Consider the following 16572-nt stretch of genomic DNA (forward strand, 5'->3'; position numbering starts at 1 on the left):
ATTTTCACCAGGCTTCCTGCCAGCATTGTGTGTTTGCCCAACAAACCTGGATAGAATGGTTGCATCTCATATCTTCCAAACTAGTAATATTATTATAATAATGATAATAATTTATTATTTCTACCCCGCCGATCTGGCTGGGTTTCCCCAGCCACTCTGGGCGGCTTTCAACAGAACATTAAAAACAGAATAAAACTTCAAACATTAAAAACTTCTCTAAACAGGGCTGCCTTCATTTAATTCTTATTTTACAATAATAAAATGTACTCTTAATACCAACCCTGATACCACTTCTGTCAGATCAGAGAGGGTTCAGCGTACACCAGCAGAATTCCCATTTTAGACTATATGAAAGGAATTGGAGATTTGTTGTGACTCATAGTGAATAGGCAAAATCCCCTTTATTCTTAAAGCGCTTCAGCTGTTGTGTTAGATCAGGGGTCAGCAAACATTTTCAGCAGGGGGCCGTTCCACTGTCCCTCAGACCTTGTGGGGGGCCGGACTATATTTTGAAAAAAAAAAATGAACAAATTCCTATGCCCCACAAATAACCCAGAGATGCATTTTAAATAAAAGCATACATTCTACTCATGTAAAAACACCAGGCAGGTCCCACAAATAACCCAGAGATGCATTTTAAATAAAAGGACACATTCTCATGTAAAAACACGCTGATTCCTGGACCGTCTGCAGGCCACATTTAGAAGGTGATTTGGCCGTATCCTGCCCCCGAGCCTTAGTTTGGGGACCCCTGTGTTAGATGATCTGAACTCTAAGCAATCTAATCCTTAGTCATTTGTCGCAGAGATTGTACTTTTGAAGTTCTACCTTACACTTAACCCAGTCCAAAACAATATATTCTCTCATTCACTGTAGTGAAGGAAGAGAGCATAATCAAGCTGTAAATAGAAGAGGACCTATGACAAAAATTAGTATCCTGACAGCATGCAGGGTAAGCTTCTCAGTAGGATAGATACCTGGGGAGAAGAAAAAAGGTGTTGAGAAACAGCAAGAATGTTGGCATTGCCTGTAAGCCATTTCTATAATTAATGTTTGGGGGAAGCAAAAAAAATAATCATTTGGTATATGTTTACATTCATTGTTTTTGTGTTCAAAGATGAGGGTAGCTGTTACTAAACTCAAATGCTTACTGAAGTAGACCAACTTGCTTTTTAGAATCTGATGACATAAAAATGTTCCATTTAATTGTTCTTTAAAGTGTATAAAGGTGGGGATGTGATGCAGGGAGAGAGTTTGAAAAGCTTTCATACACTTGTCCATAATAGTTTGGAGTCTGCCAGATTTGCACTCAACCTATAAATTTCCTCTAAATTCAGTGTGTGACTACAGTTCTTGTATATTTGAGGCCTGCCAACAAGCTGGTTGTTTTGTGAACAGTTAAATCTACTGTTCTGGGTTTTATAGATGGTCAGCACAAAAGGCAACTTGTTCTAGTTGCATAAAACATAAAGAAGCAGCAGATTTGCATGGTCAAGTATTTAAAGAAAAGACTATTATTACTGTGCAGTCCTACCAGCATACACAACTACCCCCGTTTTAAACATCATAATCAGTTGTAGCTTATTTTGAGATATAGTAATTGGCCCTAGGTCAGACAATAAGTTTTTTTATGACAGAGCAAGGATCTAAACCTGGGTCTCCAACCTACGTCCAACACTTAGCCATTACACCACAACATATAAGGCACACAAAATATGAATGGGACCAACTTGGCTTTTCAGATGATTCATTACTTGCATTTTCTGGCAGCACTCTCAACCTTAGATAGTTCACCTTGATTTTCCTTTGTTTTGAGACCATTATTCTGTTAAATATTTTAATGAATTCAGAGCCTGCTGAGCACTATACCGTATTGAACTGGTAAACATAAAACGTATCTTATTGGATGAATGAAGTTAAACTATATAATCTGCTAGCTGTAAACTAGGAGTGTCTGTTACTCTTTTCAAAAAGAGAGATAATTGACATTTGTGCAGCTCCTATGGAGACATATTAGTCTTTTAGAATATATCCTGTTGGATTTCCAGTAGCCGCTTAAATGCAGCCAATGTGACTTGCTTATACCAGTGTTGGAAGAGTTTCAATTTTTATTTATTTCCCCCCATTTATGTTGTTTCTAGCTCTTGCTACTCAGAAACTCAAAGTAGGTATTTGTTGTGAGACGTATTCTTCGAAGATTCCTACAGCTCACTTGAGTGCAAGTTTCATTTTAGATATTCTTTGGAGAATTTGGCATTTGTTGCAAAAAGAGTCAGATAATTGTTGCTTAGTTTTCCTAACTTCAATAATCAACTAAACATTGAAATCTTGTAACTTGCTCAACACTGAAGAACTACTGACAACTTGTATATTTCTGTTTGCACAAACATGATCAGCAAAAGATTAGGCAAATATTTGTCTTCTCTTTCAGTCACGTCTGGTGAATAAGAGTCATCTTATCCTCAAACATTCAAAATTATGAAATGGCCGCTATAGTATTGACAAGTATTTTTTTTGCATTTTATTCACTATCCTGCTTGTTGAAACTACATGAGTGTTCTGTGCAGCAAAGGTGTAAAATGTGAAGGGAATGTGTTTGGTGATAAGAACACAGTGAGGAAATGTGTGTATGTATTCCTGGTGTGAAGCACTATATGTTTAGGAATGTGCCTCTACCCTTCACACTCATGTATGTTTCAGAGATCACCAGTTTTAAAGGCCCAAAGCATACAGCAATGGGAGACAGGCTGCAGTGGAAATCCACTCCTTATATAAAACTCTTGCATTTAATGATGAACAATTCAGCGCATTTTGATCATATCTGGTAACTCAGAAATGGAAGAGTGAATTGTATTTTTGCCTTTTGTGACGAGATGCTCTTACTTAATAGTTGGCTCTTGGGGCAATGGCATTCTGAAACTTTTTTTTTTGTTACAAATGATTAATCAGACTATAACAGATGTCACAAAAAGTGAAGAAACCAAAAACACTGTGGAAGACCAGAATGGAGTACTGTTGAAAAGGCATTTGAGCTGGGGAGGGGATAACCAAAAGTTGTTTTTCTGTTTGAACAGCTCTCAACCAGAGAAAAGGAGCAAGTTGTTTCAACACAGTGCCTGATTTCTTCTCTTCTCCCCCACCCCCAGTTGCACTAGGTCGTAATCAGCCCTTGAAAAAGGAAAAACCAAAATGGAAAAGTGATTATCCGATGACAGATGGACAACTGCGCAGCAAAAGAGACGAATTTTGGGACACCGCACCTGCTTTTGAAGGCCGCAAGGAAATCTGGGATGCCTTGAAGGCTGCAGCACATGCATTTGAGAACAATGATCATGAACTTGCACAAGCAATCATTGATGGTGCAAACATAACATTACCTCATGGTAAGTATGCCCATAATGGATGGACTTTAGCAGCAGTGAGTAGAAAATAATTTCACTTAGACAACTTTCCTAAAGTCATGCTTTCCAAATGACTAGGTCCACATGTAAATGAATATAATGACTGCTTTTTGATGTTAATTATATAGAAAAGTTTAGCATTATGACAAAGGAGCCTCAGTAACCTTCAAGTTTACACATCCCCCACCTTTCGATAGAACCATGTTGGTCTGCCATAGTCAAAACAAAATAAAAAATAAAAAAATCCTTCCAGTAGCACCTTAGAGACCAACTAAGTTTGTTCTCGGTATGAGCTTTCGTGTGCATGCACACTTCTTCAGATACATGTGGTGTATCTGAAGAAGTGTGCATGCACATGGAAGCTCATACTGAGAACAAACTTAGTTGGTCTCTAAGGTGCTACTGGAAGGAATTTTTTTATTTTGTTTTATCTATACTCCACTTTCTGAAAATCTTGCTTTTATAATCTCCTTCTAGGCAGCCTCTTAGCATAACCCAGCCACCAGCTCCCTTTTTATGATCTTCACCAGCAAAGTACTGTTAACACACTGGGGGTGAATAGTTGCTTAGTCAGGTCTCAACTGTCCTCTTTCACTTCTGCTTTCTCTGTTTTTTGCCTCATACCTCAGCTGATTTTTCCCTACTGAAAGATAACTTCCGACTGACAGTTAACAAGCCCATTCATCATGGACCAGAACCACTAGGAAATCAGAATCTGTTGTTTCCCAGACCCAGTCAAGATGAATTTACCTTACCTTGGCCTTGTCTGTAAAAATCAGAAGCGCTTGTATCTCCCACCAGCTTTCAGAACCTGGTACCCAGCAGCTACAGTCAAACCTTGGTTCCTGAACGCCTCCGTTTTGGAACGTTTCCGCTCACAAACACTGAAAACCCGGAAGTAATTGCTCTGGTTTTCGATCATTTTTTGGAAGCCAAATGGGCTTCCAGAACGGATTAGAACCGAGGTTTGACTATACCTTGATATATGCTTGCAACAGAATAGGAGCACGAGACCTCAGACTTGTGACAGTTACACTCCTACATCAACAGTTCTGACATCACAAAAATCGTTTTCAAAGCACAAACCATGAATGGGCATATACATAGCATTTCTGCACACCCTTATATCTTAATAAAGTCACCATTATAGTTTAAGTTAAGATTTATATGTGTGCATTCTAGCAGCTTTTCATCCTACAAGGAATGAACTGCTCGGGGACTCGGCTTGAGGTAAAAGGAACTAAGAGCTGGTGGGAAGTATCTAAAGCAGGGGTGGAAAATCTTTTTTGGACTGACAGCTACGTTACCCAGTTGAAAGCTGTTGGGGGCTGCATTCCAGACATGGGTGGGGCCAACCCCAAATTAGCCTGGGCCTGACAGTGCACAGTCACACATCCTTAATTTACACACACACACACACACACACACCCCTTTAACACAGATGCTCTGTCTATTTCTCCACCCTTCAGTCCTGTGCACAGAGAAAACGACTCCTGTTTCTCAGTGCACAGAGAGGAAATGCTGCAAGCTGCTCTTGCTGGATAGCAGCTCCTAGCAGCTTCTCTCTGTACACATTTTTCTTCGTGCAAAAAGAGGAATCCTTTTGAGAACCCCTGGAGCATCTCCTCTCTTTATTGATGTGCAGCTGTTTTCTGAACAGTTGAACAGTGGGAGGGGGAGCTTGTAAAAAAGATAGTGCTCCGCTGTTCAGGAAAGAGCTGAGCAGTGACAAAGAAGGAGCCACTTAGTTGAGCTCCTGTTGCGTTTGCTGAGGGGTGGGACTTCAAGGAGGGGCCTTGGTGAGCTGGAACTGGTTCATGGACCAGAGGTTCTCCAGTGCTTGACTTAAAGGGACCCACAGCCAGGATCACATAATATAAATATATTTGTTATGTACGCTCTGGCCAGTGTCACCATCCAGTGAAGCAAGGAATACTGGGTCAGCTACAGCATCTCTGTCCAAGCAAAACCACTTGCAAGTAAGTTCAGCTTGGCCTCAACTGGATATATATGCCACTTTACATCTTGCATAAACACAAGAGACCTGCTGGGTCAGGTCAATGGCCAGTCTAGGCTTATTCAAGCAATGTTTCATTTTAACAAGTAGTTATTACTCCTGCTTAAAGAAGAATCCTTCCTTCAGTTCCTTTCTCGCTTTTAACTCCTTTATGAGAATTAAGAGTGGACTATTTTTCCAATGGACCAATACAGCTTTTAAATAATTTTATGGTGCCCAGGATACAAGGTGACATGGCACCAAAAGTAATTATTTTTGGCAATGTCACCAAAGTTTGTTATTACCTGGTTCAGAACACACATTTTTCAGCTCATACTATTCAGCTATATTACAAATTGAATAGCATTTTTCAACAAATGTTCACTAGCTTGAAATGTAAAACAAACTTCTCTGAGTGTGTGCTTGGTGTTCAGCATACTAAGTGCCCAAAGTCACTGCTTTATAGGTGCATGCATACAAGTTATTTTATATTAAGGTTTTAATTACTTGTGATTGTGGCAAACTTTCAAGTTCTCTTCACTAGGCAAGATGTTGCCCAGAGCAGATGTAGGAACATAGGAAGCTGCTTTATACTGAGCCAGACCATTTGTCCATCTAACTCAGTGTCATCTATACTGACTGCCAGTGGCTATCCAGGATTTCAGGAAGGAGACATTCCTAAACCGACTTGATGGTTCACTATTAGGCCATAGCAAAGTTCTGAAACCTTTTGGTCAGTTCATTAATATTTAATGGATCTCTAATATCTCTGTATTTATCTCAAAGTGTTTATATTTATTTTATTGCTGGGCAGTATTCATCAAAACGGAAGGATGTGGGTGGCGCTGTGAGTTAAGCCACAGAGCCTAGGGCTTGCTGATCAGAAGGTCGGCGGTTCGAATCCCCACGATGGGGTGAGCTCCCGTTGCTCGGTCCCAGCTCCTGCCCACCTAGCAGTTCGAAAGCACATCAAAATGCAAGTAGATAAATAGGTACCGCTCCAGCGGGAAGGTAAACGGCATTTCCGTGCGCTGCTCTGGTTCGCCAGAAGCGGCTTAGTCATGCTGGCCACATGACCTGGAAGCTGTACACTGGCTCCCTCGGCCTATATAGCAAGATGAGCACTGCATCCCCAGAGTCGGACACGACTGGACCTAATGCTCAGGGGTCCCTTTACATTTATTCATCAAAACAGGAAAAGCTAGGCTGTATTTATCAAATCCTAGGCCATGTGTAGCATCTATTATGAAAGCTAACACACGCCCTATTGATATTGTCAAATTATGCTTAATAATAGTACTGACGAAACAGGACTCTCCTTGTTTTTACCATTTACATTCCTGGAAGGTTTCCCAAAATGCTGGGAGGTCCTTCAGGAAGATAACTAGAATCCACAGTCTTTGTTGCCACCAACCAAATACCTGTCACAAAAATTATTCTTTGTGCCTTATGGGCTACATAAAAGTCGGGGTTCTGCACAACAACTTCAGTGCCTGCAAGATATTGAATGTTGACCTCTCTCTTCTGGGCTGCCTCTCACACCTGCTCAGCATAAATGAGGAACTCATTGAGTTTGTTGCAGCGCCTTCCAATGGCCCTGCAAGCTTTGAGCTTGTATAATACACTTCTTACATGAATAAGATATTCTTGGAGAGCAAAAATGCAAAGTAATGTATGAAGTGACCCTAAATTGAGATAGGGCAAAGGAGATTTGGAGGGGGAGTAGAGAAATTGTGAGTGAGCAAAAGAAAAAGAGCATGTGTGCACAACTGTACAACATACGTACAGTTATTACCTCTATTGACTTCTCATAGGTGCAAGTTCATTGTGCCTCCCTTGAAGTAGCCACTCTGAGCCCAAAACCAGACTTACTTTTTCAGCGAAAATTGTGAACAATTTTTTGTAGTGGCCCACTGAATCATTATCCTGATCTATGAAGGAATGCTCTGGTGACCAAGTTTAAAACTGCAGTTTCAAAAAATGTATTGGCACAGATTGAAAATTAACCCCAAGAGTAGTATTTGTTGTTTTCCCAATGGTATGAATAATGGTTTATGGAGTGCAAGAGGACAGGTCCTGCCTAGAGGGCTTACATTCAGCTGGTTCAACACAGGAGAGAGAAATGGAGGCAGGGTTGAAGAAGGAAATAACAATCAGTTTCAGTTTCTTGTACTTAGATTTAAATACAATAGGGTATGGTTTCCAGGGGATTGCGGCAATAACTTCATGGGAAAGAGCTTTTGAGAAGGGAATTGAGAGAACTGCAGTGGGACCATGCAGGTGATTTGAGAGGCAGTTCAAAGCATAAGAGGCAAGAAGGGTGACAGGATGAAGTCATTAGATGTTACAGGAAACCTGACTGTCTTGGTCAGGGATACAGTGGTGCCCCGCTAGATGAATGCCTCGCTAGACGAAAAACTCGCTAGACGGAAGGCATTCGCTAGCGGAAGGCTGCCCCGCAAGACGAAAAAGTCTATGGGGCTGCCTCGCAAGATGAAAAAAAAAAAAATTGCGCGAAAACCTCCGCGCTCCATTGCTGCTTCACTAGACGAAAAATTCGCTCTACGAAGACACTGGTAGAACGAATTATTTTCATCTAGCGGGGCACCACTGTACATTGGGCAGAGAAGGGGAGAAAAGTGAGGTTGAAGGCAAGGTAAGGCTTTGAAGCTGAAATGAAGAGGGGGAACAGGAAACCAGTGTAAGAATTTCAGGAGGAATTAATCAGTGGGTTGAGATAGGTGAAGAATTTTGGCAGCATAGTGCAGGATAACAGTAGCTGTGTGAATCAGGCAGGAACATGTTCCTGGCTTAAAACTAGTAATATGGGCTGCAGACAGAAAGATGACGCATCTTTGCAATACTTTGAGATTAGTTAATGCTCCTATTTAGTACTTGCTGTTTCCCCTAGCTGTCACAATTTTAAAGAAAGTTACTGTGAGAATAAAACAAATGGTAAGAATGCCCAGTTTACTGAAACAGTCAGTGATACTCATATGGGTTTTGTTTGAAGCTAGCTTAATGAGGGATGTTGCTAGTGCTTTCTTGAATTTCTGCTTGTTTACTCGTTGGTTTTGTCCTTTTAAAAATGTGCTCTAGGGTCTTCATTCTGAGTGCCACATTTGCACAAACAAACCTTAATGAGGATGGTGGTTAGAATTCAATATAATCATGTTTGTGAGCATGACAGCTAGAATGAAAAATACAGTCAGGAACTATTTAGCATACTGCAAACCTCTTTCCCTCCCCTATCTCCCTACAACATTATAGAAATCCAGCTTCAACTGCTACTAATTGAATGGGGGCAGCTTTCATTCTGTACTGTTGCACACAAACAGCAATATATGCGTGTTAAATTGCATACCTTCAACTGATTTGCTGTTTCCAGGAACTAGCTCTTAACTCAGGGATTGCCAGCATGGTGTCTGCAAGTGCCGGTATACCCACTCTCAAAAATCCACAAGACAAGGCTGCTTGCTCTTCCTACTCAGTTCCTATTTGTACTGGCTTAGCCTCTGCTATATGAAACATGTCCCCATCAACATGCCCACATTTCATTGGATATCAGGACTGAAGGCGTGCTTCCAACATTCAGCTTCATTGGATGTCCATGAGTTCTACTGTTACTCTTTATTGTTTTTGTGAAAGATTTTCTGGGGTTACAAAAGTACATACGTCATCTCTATTTTCAGATCATAAAGTCCTTTCTACGGATCAGTTATATTTGATGTGAGACTTTACTGTTGTATACAGTATAAGGTTGGGGGAGAAGAGAGGTGGGGGAAGAGAAGGGCGTAGTAAACTATCATTCTTTTACATAGTATATGTGCAAGGTTATTGTGTCATCATCACATGAGTAGGTTCTCTTTCTACTCATTTATTAGTTTCCATTTGCGTTGACAGAAGTTTAGGGGCCCAGGGCATGGTTGGTTGCCTTCAATTGACTGCAGTGAGTTTTGTTTGCATGGGGGTGGGGGTTGTTGGGTCAGGTTAGCCATATTGATTCATATGCTGTCAGAGGGTTCTTGTTGAGTTCTACTGTTACGTAAAAGGAAGAAAAAACTTTTTATCTAACTACTTTTTCCATGTCATTCATAGGAGAAAATAGGCAAAGAGCTTTTTTCTACGAGCAATGTGTCAGTGTCTGTTGACACATATTTAGGGCAGAGGAGAGGCCAGTTAAGTTGTGTAGCTCAAAACCATTGTGCTAGCATAACTGTTACGTTGAATGTTGTTGTTGTTCAGTCGTTCAGTCGTGTCCGACTCTTCGTGACCCCATGGACCAGAGCACGCCTGGCACGCCTATCCTTCACTGCCTCTCGCAGTTTGGCCAAACTCATGTTAGTAGCTTCGAGAACACTGTCCAACCATCTCATCCTCTGTCGTCCCCTTCTCCTTGTGCCCTCCATCTTTCCCAACATCAGGGTCTTTTCTAGGGAGTCTTCTCTTCTCATGAGGTGGCCAAAGTACTGGAGCCTCAACTTCAGGATCTGTCCTTCTAGTGAGCATTCAGGGCTGATTTCTTTGAGAATGGAAAGGTTTGATCTTCTTGCAGTCCATGGGACTCTCAAGAGTCTCCTCCAGCACCATAATTCAAAAGCATCAATTCTTCGGCGATCAGCCTTCTTTATGGTCCAGCTCTCACTTCCGTACATTACTACTGGGAAAACCATAGCTTTAACTATACGGACCTTTGTCGGCAAGGTGATGTCTCTGCTTTTTAAGATGCTGTCTAGGTTTGTCATTGCTTTTCTCCCAAGAAGCAGGCGTCTTCTAATTTCGTGACTGCTGTCACCATCTGCAGTGATCATGGAACCCAAGAAAGTGAAATCTCTCACTGCCTCCATTTCTTCCCCTTCTATTTGCCAGGGGGTGATGGGACCAGTGGCCATGATCTTAGTTTTTTTGATGTTGAGCTTCAGACCATATTTTGCGCTCTCCTCTTTCACCCTCATTAAAAGGTTCTTTAATTCCTCCTCACTTTCTGCCATCAAGGTAGTATCATCAGCATATCTGAGGTTGTTGATATTTTTTCCGGCAATCTTAATTCCGGTTTGGGATTCATCCAGTCCAGCCTTTCGCATGATGAATTCTGCATATAAGTTAAATAAGCAGGGGGACAATATACAGCCTTGTCGTACTCCTTTCCCAATTTTGAACCAATTAGTTGTTCCATATCCAGTTACGTTCCATATCCAGTTACGTTGTTCCATATCCAGTTACGTTGAATACTGCCCTATATTTCCTGTAATATGTTGAAGTTTGTTCTTAAATTCTCCTGAGAGTAGTTAATGTTCATTTGAATATGTAAAATTAGCCATTTTTTGTGGTCTTGTGCAGCCACACACAAGATTTACACTGTATGGGGACAACAACTTAGAAATGTCTGGAGCTAAAATGGCACAAGTAGGCATTCAAGCTGCTCCCCTTTAGGGAAAAGCCCCCAAAGTAGATGTCTGTATCAAGAGCAGTGTTAGAAACTGAGATATGAAAGCTAGGAGCTAATGGCACCTTAAACCTAGGTTGTGGGCGCCACAGTGGAGTGTCTTGGTGGGCTTTCTTTATAACAAGAATACAAAGCTGAAAATCAATGAATCGCAGCTAATGTCTTATGTTCATTTTTCGCATGGTCTAGTCCTCATCTGAAGACTGCAAAAAAACAAAGCCATACTTCCCCTGCGCCCACCCCACCCCCAATATCCTTATGAGGGTCCCTTCTTCAGTCTTCAGAGAGTGGCTGGAAGGGAGGCAGAAAAAGGTCCTCCTTTTCTTCCAGCAGTGGCAGTTTTAATCTGAAATCTTAGGCTCAGTACTGCACCCAGAGCTCAGAAACTGCTCACCTTAATGAAATTCCCCATCGCAAAACGCGCTTAGAACAATGGGAGTTTCAAACATTGCTCAAGAGGCAGATGACTGTCTCTTCCTGCTCAGTTCTCTTTTGACTGCTGCCAAAGCAGGAACATCAAAGAATGTTCTCTGCCATAGCTATGAAGAAAGTAAAGTTCTTTTTAATGGCTTTGTCATTCAGGCAAGAAGCAGGCAAAATGTGAAGTGTACCACCTCAGTTTGTGACTGCTGCTCCCCAGTATTCAAGGATTATTTTTTAAACATCATTGCAACTTCCACAACATCTCTTATCTGCTGAGCCCATTTAAAATGTGTTTCAGAACTGAATTAGAAGCAAGAAGGAGGCACACATTATCTTAGTAGGGGTTTTTTAAGTGGAACATTGCTCACAAAGCTGTGGGGTTTTTTGTTTTTTTGTCTCTCCACTTTCAGAGCTGCTCCTTGCTTCTCACTGGTAAGATCTATCCAGTATTTCCTTCCTATTCTGTCACTGACTGGTTTTTACAGCTGGTCACTTTAGCTCTTGTGCCTTCAAGCCAAGTCTTAATAATGTCTGTCCCTGTTTCTTTAAAACTAAAGTGCCCAGCTTCCACAATTCATCAAATTCTATTGCTGCTTTGCTAAGCAGCTCAGGCAGAAAATTATGTGCATTCTTAGATACTTGCTTTAAAGGGCAATATCATATGTTGACCTCCAAATGTAAATAGCAAACTGCTTCCATTGAAATTATTGAAATGCCTTTTGAGAAATGTTTGTAAGTATGGTAGATAATTTTAGAGAAATGCAAAGGTGAATAATGCAATGATACTTTGTTATCATTGTCTTGTATCCAGCTGCAATGCTTTTTTGCCCATGAAAGCTGCTCTGCTAATATATTAGAGCTCAGTCCTGGTGAATCAGAGAGTGGATAGTAATGCAGTAATGTGGTTAGGAGGATTAAAGGATGAGTACGCTTTATAGATTCTTGTGTATCAACAGCTCAGACTACTATATGCATCACTTTTCATATACTCATGCAAAGAATTGTAAGACATGAAATTAACTGGTTCAAGATACAGGTTCAAGATACTGGTTCAAGTGAGGAAATGATGCAAATATGCAGATTTGCATCATTTCCTCACTTGGCTGCCATTATTCTGCCTGTGGTGAAACTGTCCACTCTCTTCCTTGTTCCTCACACAGTGAGTGGAAGGCATGACGCAAACCCTGACCTTGTGAATGCTGAAACAGGTGTTAGGTTCCTGGCAGGGCCAGAGGATTTTACATATCTGAGCACAGAGAGGAAGAGGGTACATAGGAAGATATTTATCTGCTTGCTTTTAATCTGTCTTTACATGCTTTTACTATTGTACATAGCTATTTGCCTTTTTAGCTCTCCTCTGAACATTCTTTTAATGGCATAAACTCTCTTACATGACTCAATAAGAAAATGTAAATATCCCAAACTACCATTTTCTATGCAGGGCCTAAGATAAAATTGTAGCATAAGCCCAATTTTTTCTTGAATCCTTTATGCAGAAAAACATAGGTAAGAAAGTGAAATGTGTTGCAATTCCTTTATATTTATCACTCATAACTTGTTGGGTTGGTAAGTTACATCTACTCTGTATTTGATTTTTGACCCTTTTTTTTAAAAAAAAAATCAATATTCACAAGGAGGAAAAAGCACTCACTGTGGTTTAGCTTCTCAGTAATAATACTTAAACCTCTGGAGCTGGGGGAAGGAGGTGGTCATTACACACTGTCCAGGAGTTTAAGCATAAACTGTACAGTACTAGAATCAAATAACGTCTCAAGGAGTGTAATGTTGATTTTATTTAAACCTTTGTCACTTAACCCTGTTTCTTTTTCATCTCTTCTGAAGGTGCTCTTACCGAGTGCTATGATGAACTGGGAAACCGATACCAGCTTCCTGTCTACTGCCTGGCCCCGCCCATCAACATGATAGAAGAGAAGGGTGATTTAGAGACTCTGGATATTCCCGATCCACCACCTAACTCCGGTCATGAATGTCAGCTTCGTTTACGCCTTTCAACAGGCAAAGACCTCAAACTTGTGGTCCGCAGTATGGACACTGTCTATCACATGAAGAGAAGACTGCACACAGCAGAGGGTGTGGAGCCCAGCAGCCAGCGGTGGTTTTTTTCAGGCAGGCCCCTGGCAGACAAAATGAAACTGGAGGAGTTGAAAATACCAAGGGACTATGTGGTGCAAGTCATTGTGAGCCAGCCCTTAACAAACCCCACCCCGGTGGAGAACTGACTTTGCCTGTATGTTTCTCTTTTCCTTTTCTGCTCTTCTTACCATGTGGGAACTTTTTCACTGTTTTTGTTCTCTCCGACTAGTGGGTTGGTTCTAAACAATGACCAGCAAAAACTCCATCTGTGATGGAGCTTTAGGGGGGAAACACACACACACTCTCTCTCAAGCAAGCAAGCAAGCAAGCACACACACGATCCTAAACTGCCCCTGGAGACTTTTCCCAATTTAGGAATTCTTGACACCACAGTAAGACGTTCTTAACAAAGTAAATCTGGAACATGTGTGTGAAAGAGATCCTGAAGTTTACAGAGGATGATGCTTAAAAAGTGGTTTGAACTATAAGTGAAGTACTGATCCATGAAAGGGAAAGGCACTTTTAAAAGGATTAAACCAAACTGAAGTATTTTGTGAAATCAGCATCACTTACAGTTCAGCCAATCAGTGTAGCCACTCTGGTAAATCTAGTATGCTGTGATAATTGTAGGGATTGTGTCTATTCTAGTTTCACATTAGCTCGACAAGGCTAATATTTAAATGGGATGGTGAAGGATGATCCCAAATTAAAGTTTTTTGGTATATACTGAAATAGCAAGCAATAGTGATTTGCCATTGCTGGCTTCAGTATGTGCTAAATATTGCTCTCTGAAAAATTAGGCTATTATTGCAGTTACCCTATACATCTGTATCTAGTTAAAAAGCTTATTATTTGAGGTTCACCAGCCTGAGAAACAAAAACAAAAGATGTCACAGGACTTATTTCACTTAGTATGTTAGCCTATAATGTTTAGGCCCAATATAGTGATTTTAAACCCCCTTTATTCACAGCAATAGCTATTAACATACTACAGAAGAAAAGCACAGGAATCCCTGTCATACACTTCTGTAAGGTAAGGGTGTGCAACTTGCTTGACAGTATCATAAATCTCCCCACTGATCTTTATGTTGCTTGGCATAACTGGGACTCAGATGCATCATCTTATTCTGCTAAGTGATTACACACACACTCGACCCTTGGGGGAAGAGATGGGAATAATGATCGAAAATTAGGAAGATATTGTAGATTGTTAAATCATCTGATCTTTACTTTACATCATTAGATCTTTCAATATTTTTGGGGGGGAGTTGTATATCGCAAGAATATTTGTATTACTATTCCACAAATCCTTATATCAGGGGGGCTTACCAGTGGGCCTCCAGAAATTGTAGGATCCCAGTTCCAATCAGCCTCAGTCAACATGGCCAATAATCTGGCATGATGGGAGTTGTAGTCCAGTAGCATCTGGAGGGCCACAGCTTAGTTGCTCCTGACCTAAATACTTTTGCATCTTGCTGGTGATGGGTAGCTTACAGAAAGAAGTGGATTGAGTTGGTTTGTAAAAAGCAGTGTGCATATTTCAAGCATTCTTTATCTTCCCTGCCATGGCTTCAGTTACACTTATTCACACTCATGCATATGACAGTGTATATGCAGTGCATGTATGTATGTCAGATTGATGGGCCACTTTTTCTACTTGGCAGATTTATCTGAAACATCACAGTAACCTTAGCAATATCATACAGCATTTTCCCTTCGGAATGTGAAAGCAAGCCATTCTTTAGAGTAGGAGGTATATCCTTTTACGAGGGCTTTGGACAAGATTGATAGCAGTCCTGTTAAATTCTGTTGAGTAATACTGAACAAATCAGTCCTAGCAATGTGCATCTTTTGAAAAGAAGTATGCATAACACTTTTGTTTAGATTCTCTGTGCTTTTTGTTGTCACTGACCTGGTTCACACATGACACGAAGCCAAACCATGGGCTTGTCGGAGAAAGAGCAAACGTGGGTTCCCAGAGAAAAGATCGTGGCTGCTTTTCTCCTCCTCCCCTTGGTTACAGCTTGCAGTTTGTCTGGAGCAAGAGAAACCATGAACTTGGGTTCAGACAGAATGCTCAGCCAAACCATAGCTTAGCTCACAGCAGTGCAGCAGCAGGACTGGAGGAGAAGCAAAGTGACAGTGATTTTCTCTGAGGGAGCCTGCTTGTTTGGACTAAGCAGTGGTGCAGCTTAATATTACATGTATACTTCATCATTGGTTCTGTTCTTTTGGTGTGGTCATGTTCCTGTTAGCACTACTGTTATTAATCATTTTTCAAACAGAACTCATTAATATTCTTGCTAAGCACTGAATCTACTTTACAGTTATTTTTATCTGTGAAAAAGCATGTTTTTGGTCCACTGATGGAACAATCTAGGGTGGACCTCTTCCTCTCTGCAGTGAGGAGAGCTACAATACTTAAGTGTCCTATAACTAACTTAGCCTTACTCGGGTTATCTTGCTGTGATAACTAGAAACTAGAACAATGAAACATAAAAATTTAAAATTATATAACATTTTCAGTGGAGGGTAAGTTGCAAAGTTTTTCAAAGAAGGTTTCTCTTTTTGGAAATCAGTTCAGACTTGGAACCACTTGCCATATGAATGTATCATTGTGTGTCATGACCACAGCATTCTTCTGGGCACAGTTGAATACTGCAGGGTCTTTCAATGTAGTTTTGGCCAGATGGCAGCAGCATACAGCAAAAGGGTATCTGTCTTCTAGGGATTTATTAAGTTCCCCCACTTTCTCAGATACCATGTTCACTTCTGCTAATATTAGGAGCAAACACTTTTATTTTAGAGGTTCAGAAGGATGAGATCCTGCATTTGTCATTAAGGGTGCATGCTAAACAATTGACTAAAAAGCTAAAATATTTAAGGCAAAATCTAATGTCATCGTGACTCTTTCTGACGTCATTCCACATGTATTGAAGTGAAAAGGAATGCTAGACTGCTGCATAAAAACTCTAAATGCTGATTTTTGGAGAGGTGCGCTAGGTGTTGATCCATTTAGTTGGTACCAGTTAGTTTCTTTGTAATTTCCAAGTAATAAACTTATTTGGTGCACACTACAGCCTTACATATCAGAAAAAGTATACCTTGCAAAATAAAAGTATGTGTCTAGTGGTCTCATTTTTCCCAAGTTAAAGGGACAAAAATAATTTATAGATATTAAAATTGAATCAAGCTAAAAATAGGCTGATAAC

General features: G+C 40.6%; 1 protein-coding gene across 1 annotated transcript in view; it reads left to right on the forward strand.

Annotated features, from left to right (window-relative positions):
• The window catches only part of UBTD2 (ubiquitin domain containing 2), a 34095-nt gene extending 20584 nt beyond the window's left edge, over nucleotides 1-13511 (forward strand). Inside the window, exons 2-3 of the mRNA XM_033139939.1 lie at nucleotides 3147-3383; nucleotides 13109-13511. Coding sequence (XP_032995830.1) covers nucleotides 3147-3383; nucleotides 13109-13506 — 635 coding nt within the window. The 3' untranslated portion in view covers nucleotides 13507-13511. The remainder of the gene's footprint in view (nucleotides 1-3146; nucleotides 3384-13108) is intronic.
• Nucleotides 13512-16572: the final 3061 nt, after the last annotated feature.

The sequence above is a fragment of the Lacerta agilis genome, chromosome 2 (genome assembly GCF_009819535.1).
Source record: "Lacerta agilis isolate rLacAgi1 chromosome 2, rLacAgi1.pri, whole genome shotgun sequence".
Lineage (NCBI taxonomy): Eukaryota > Metazoa > Chordata > Lepidosauria > Squamata > Lacertidae > Lacerta > Lacerta agilis.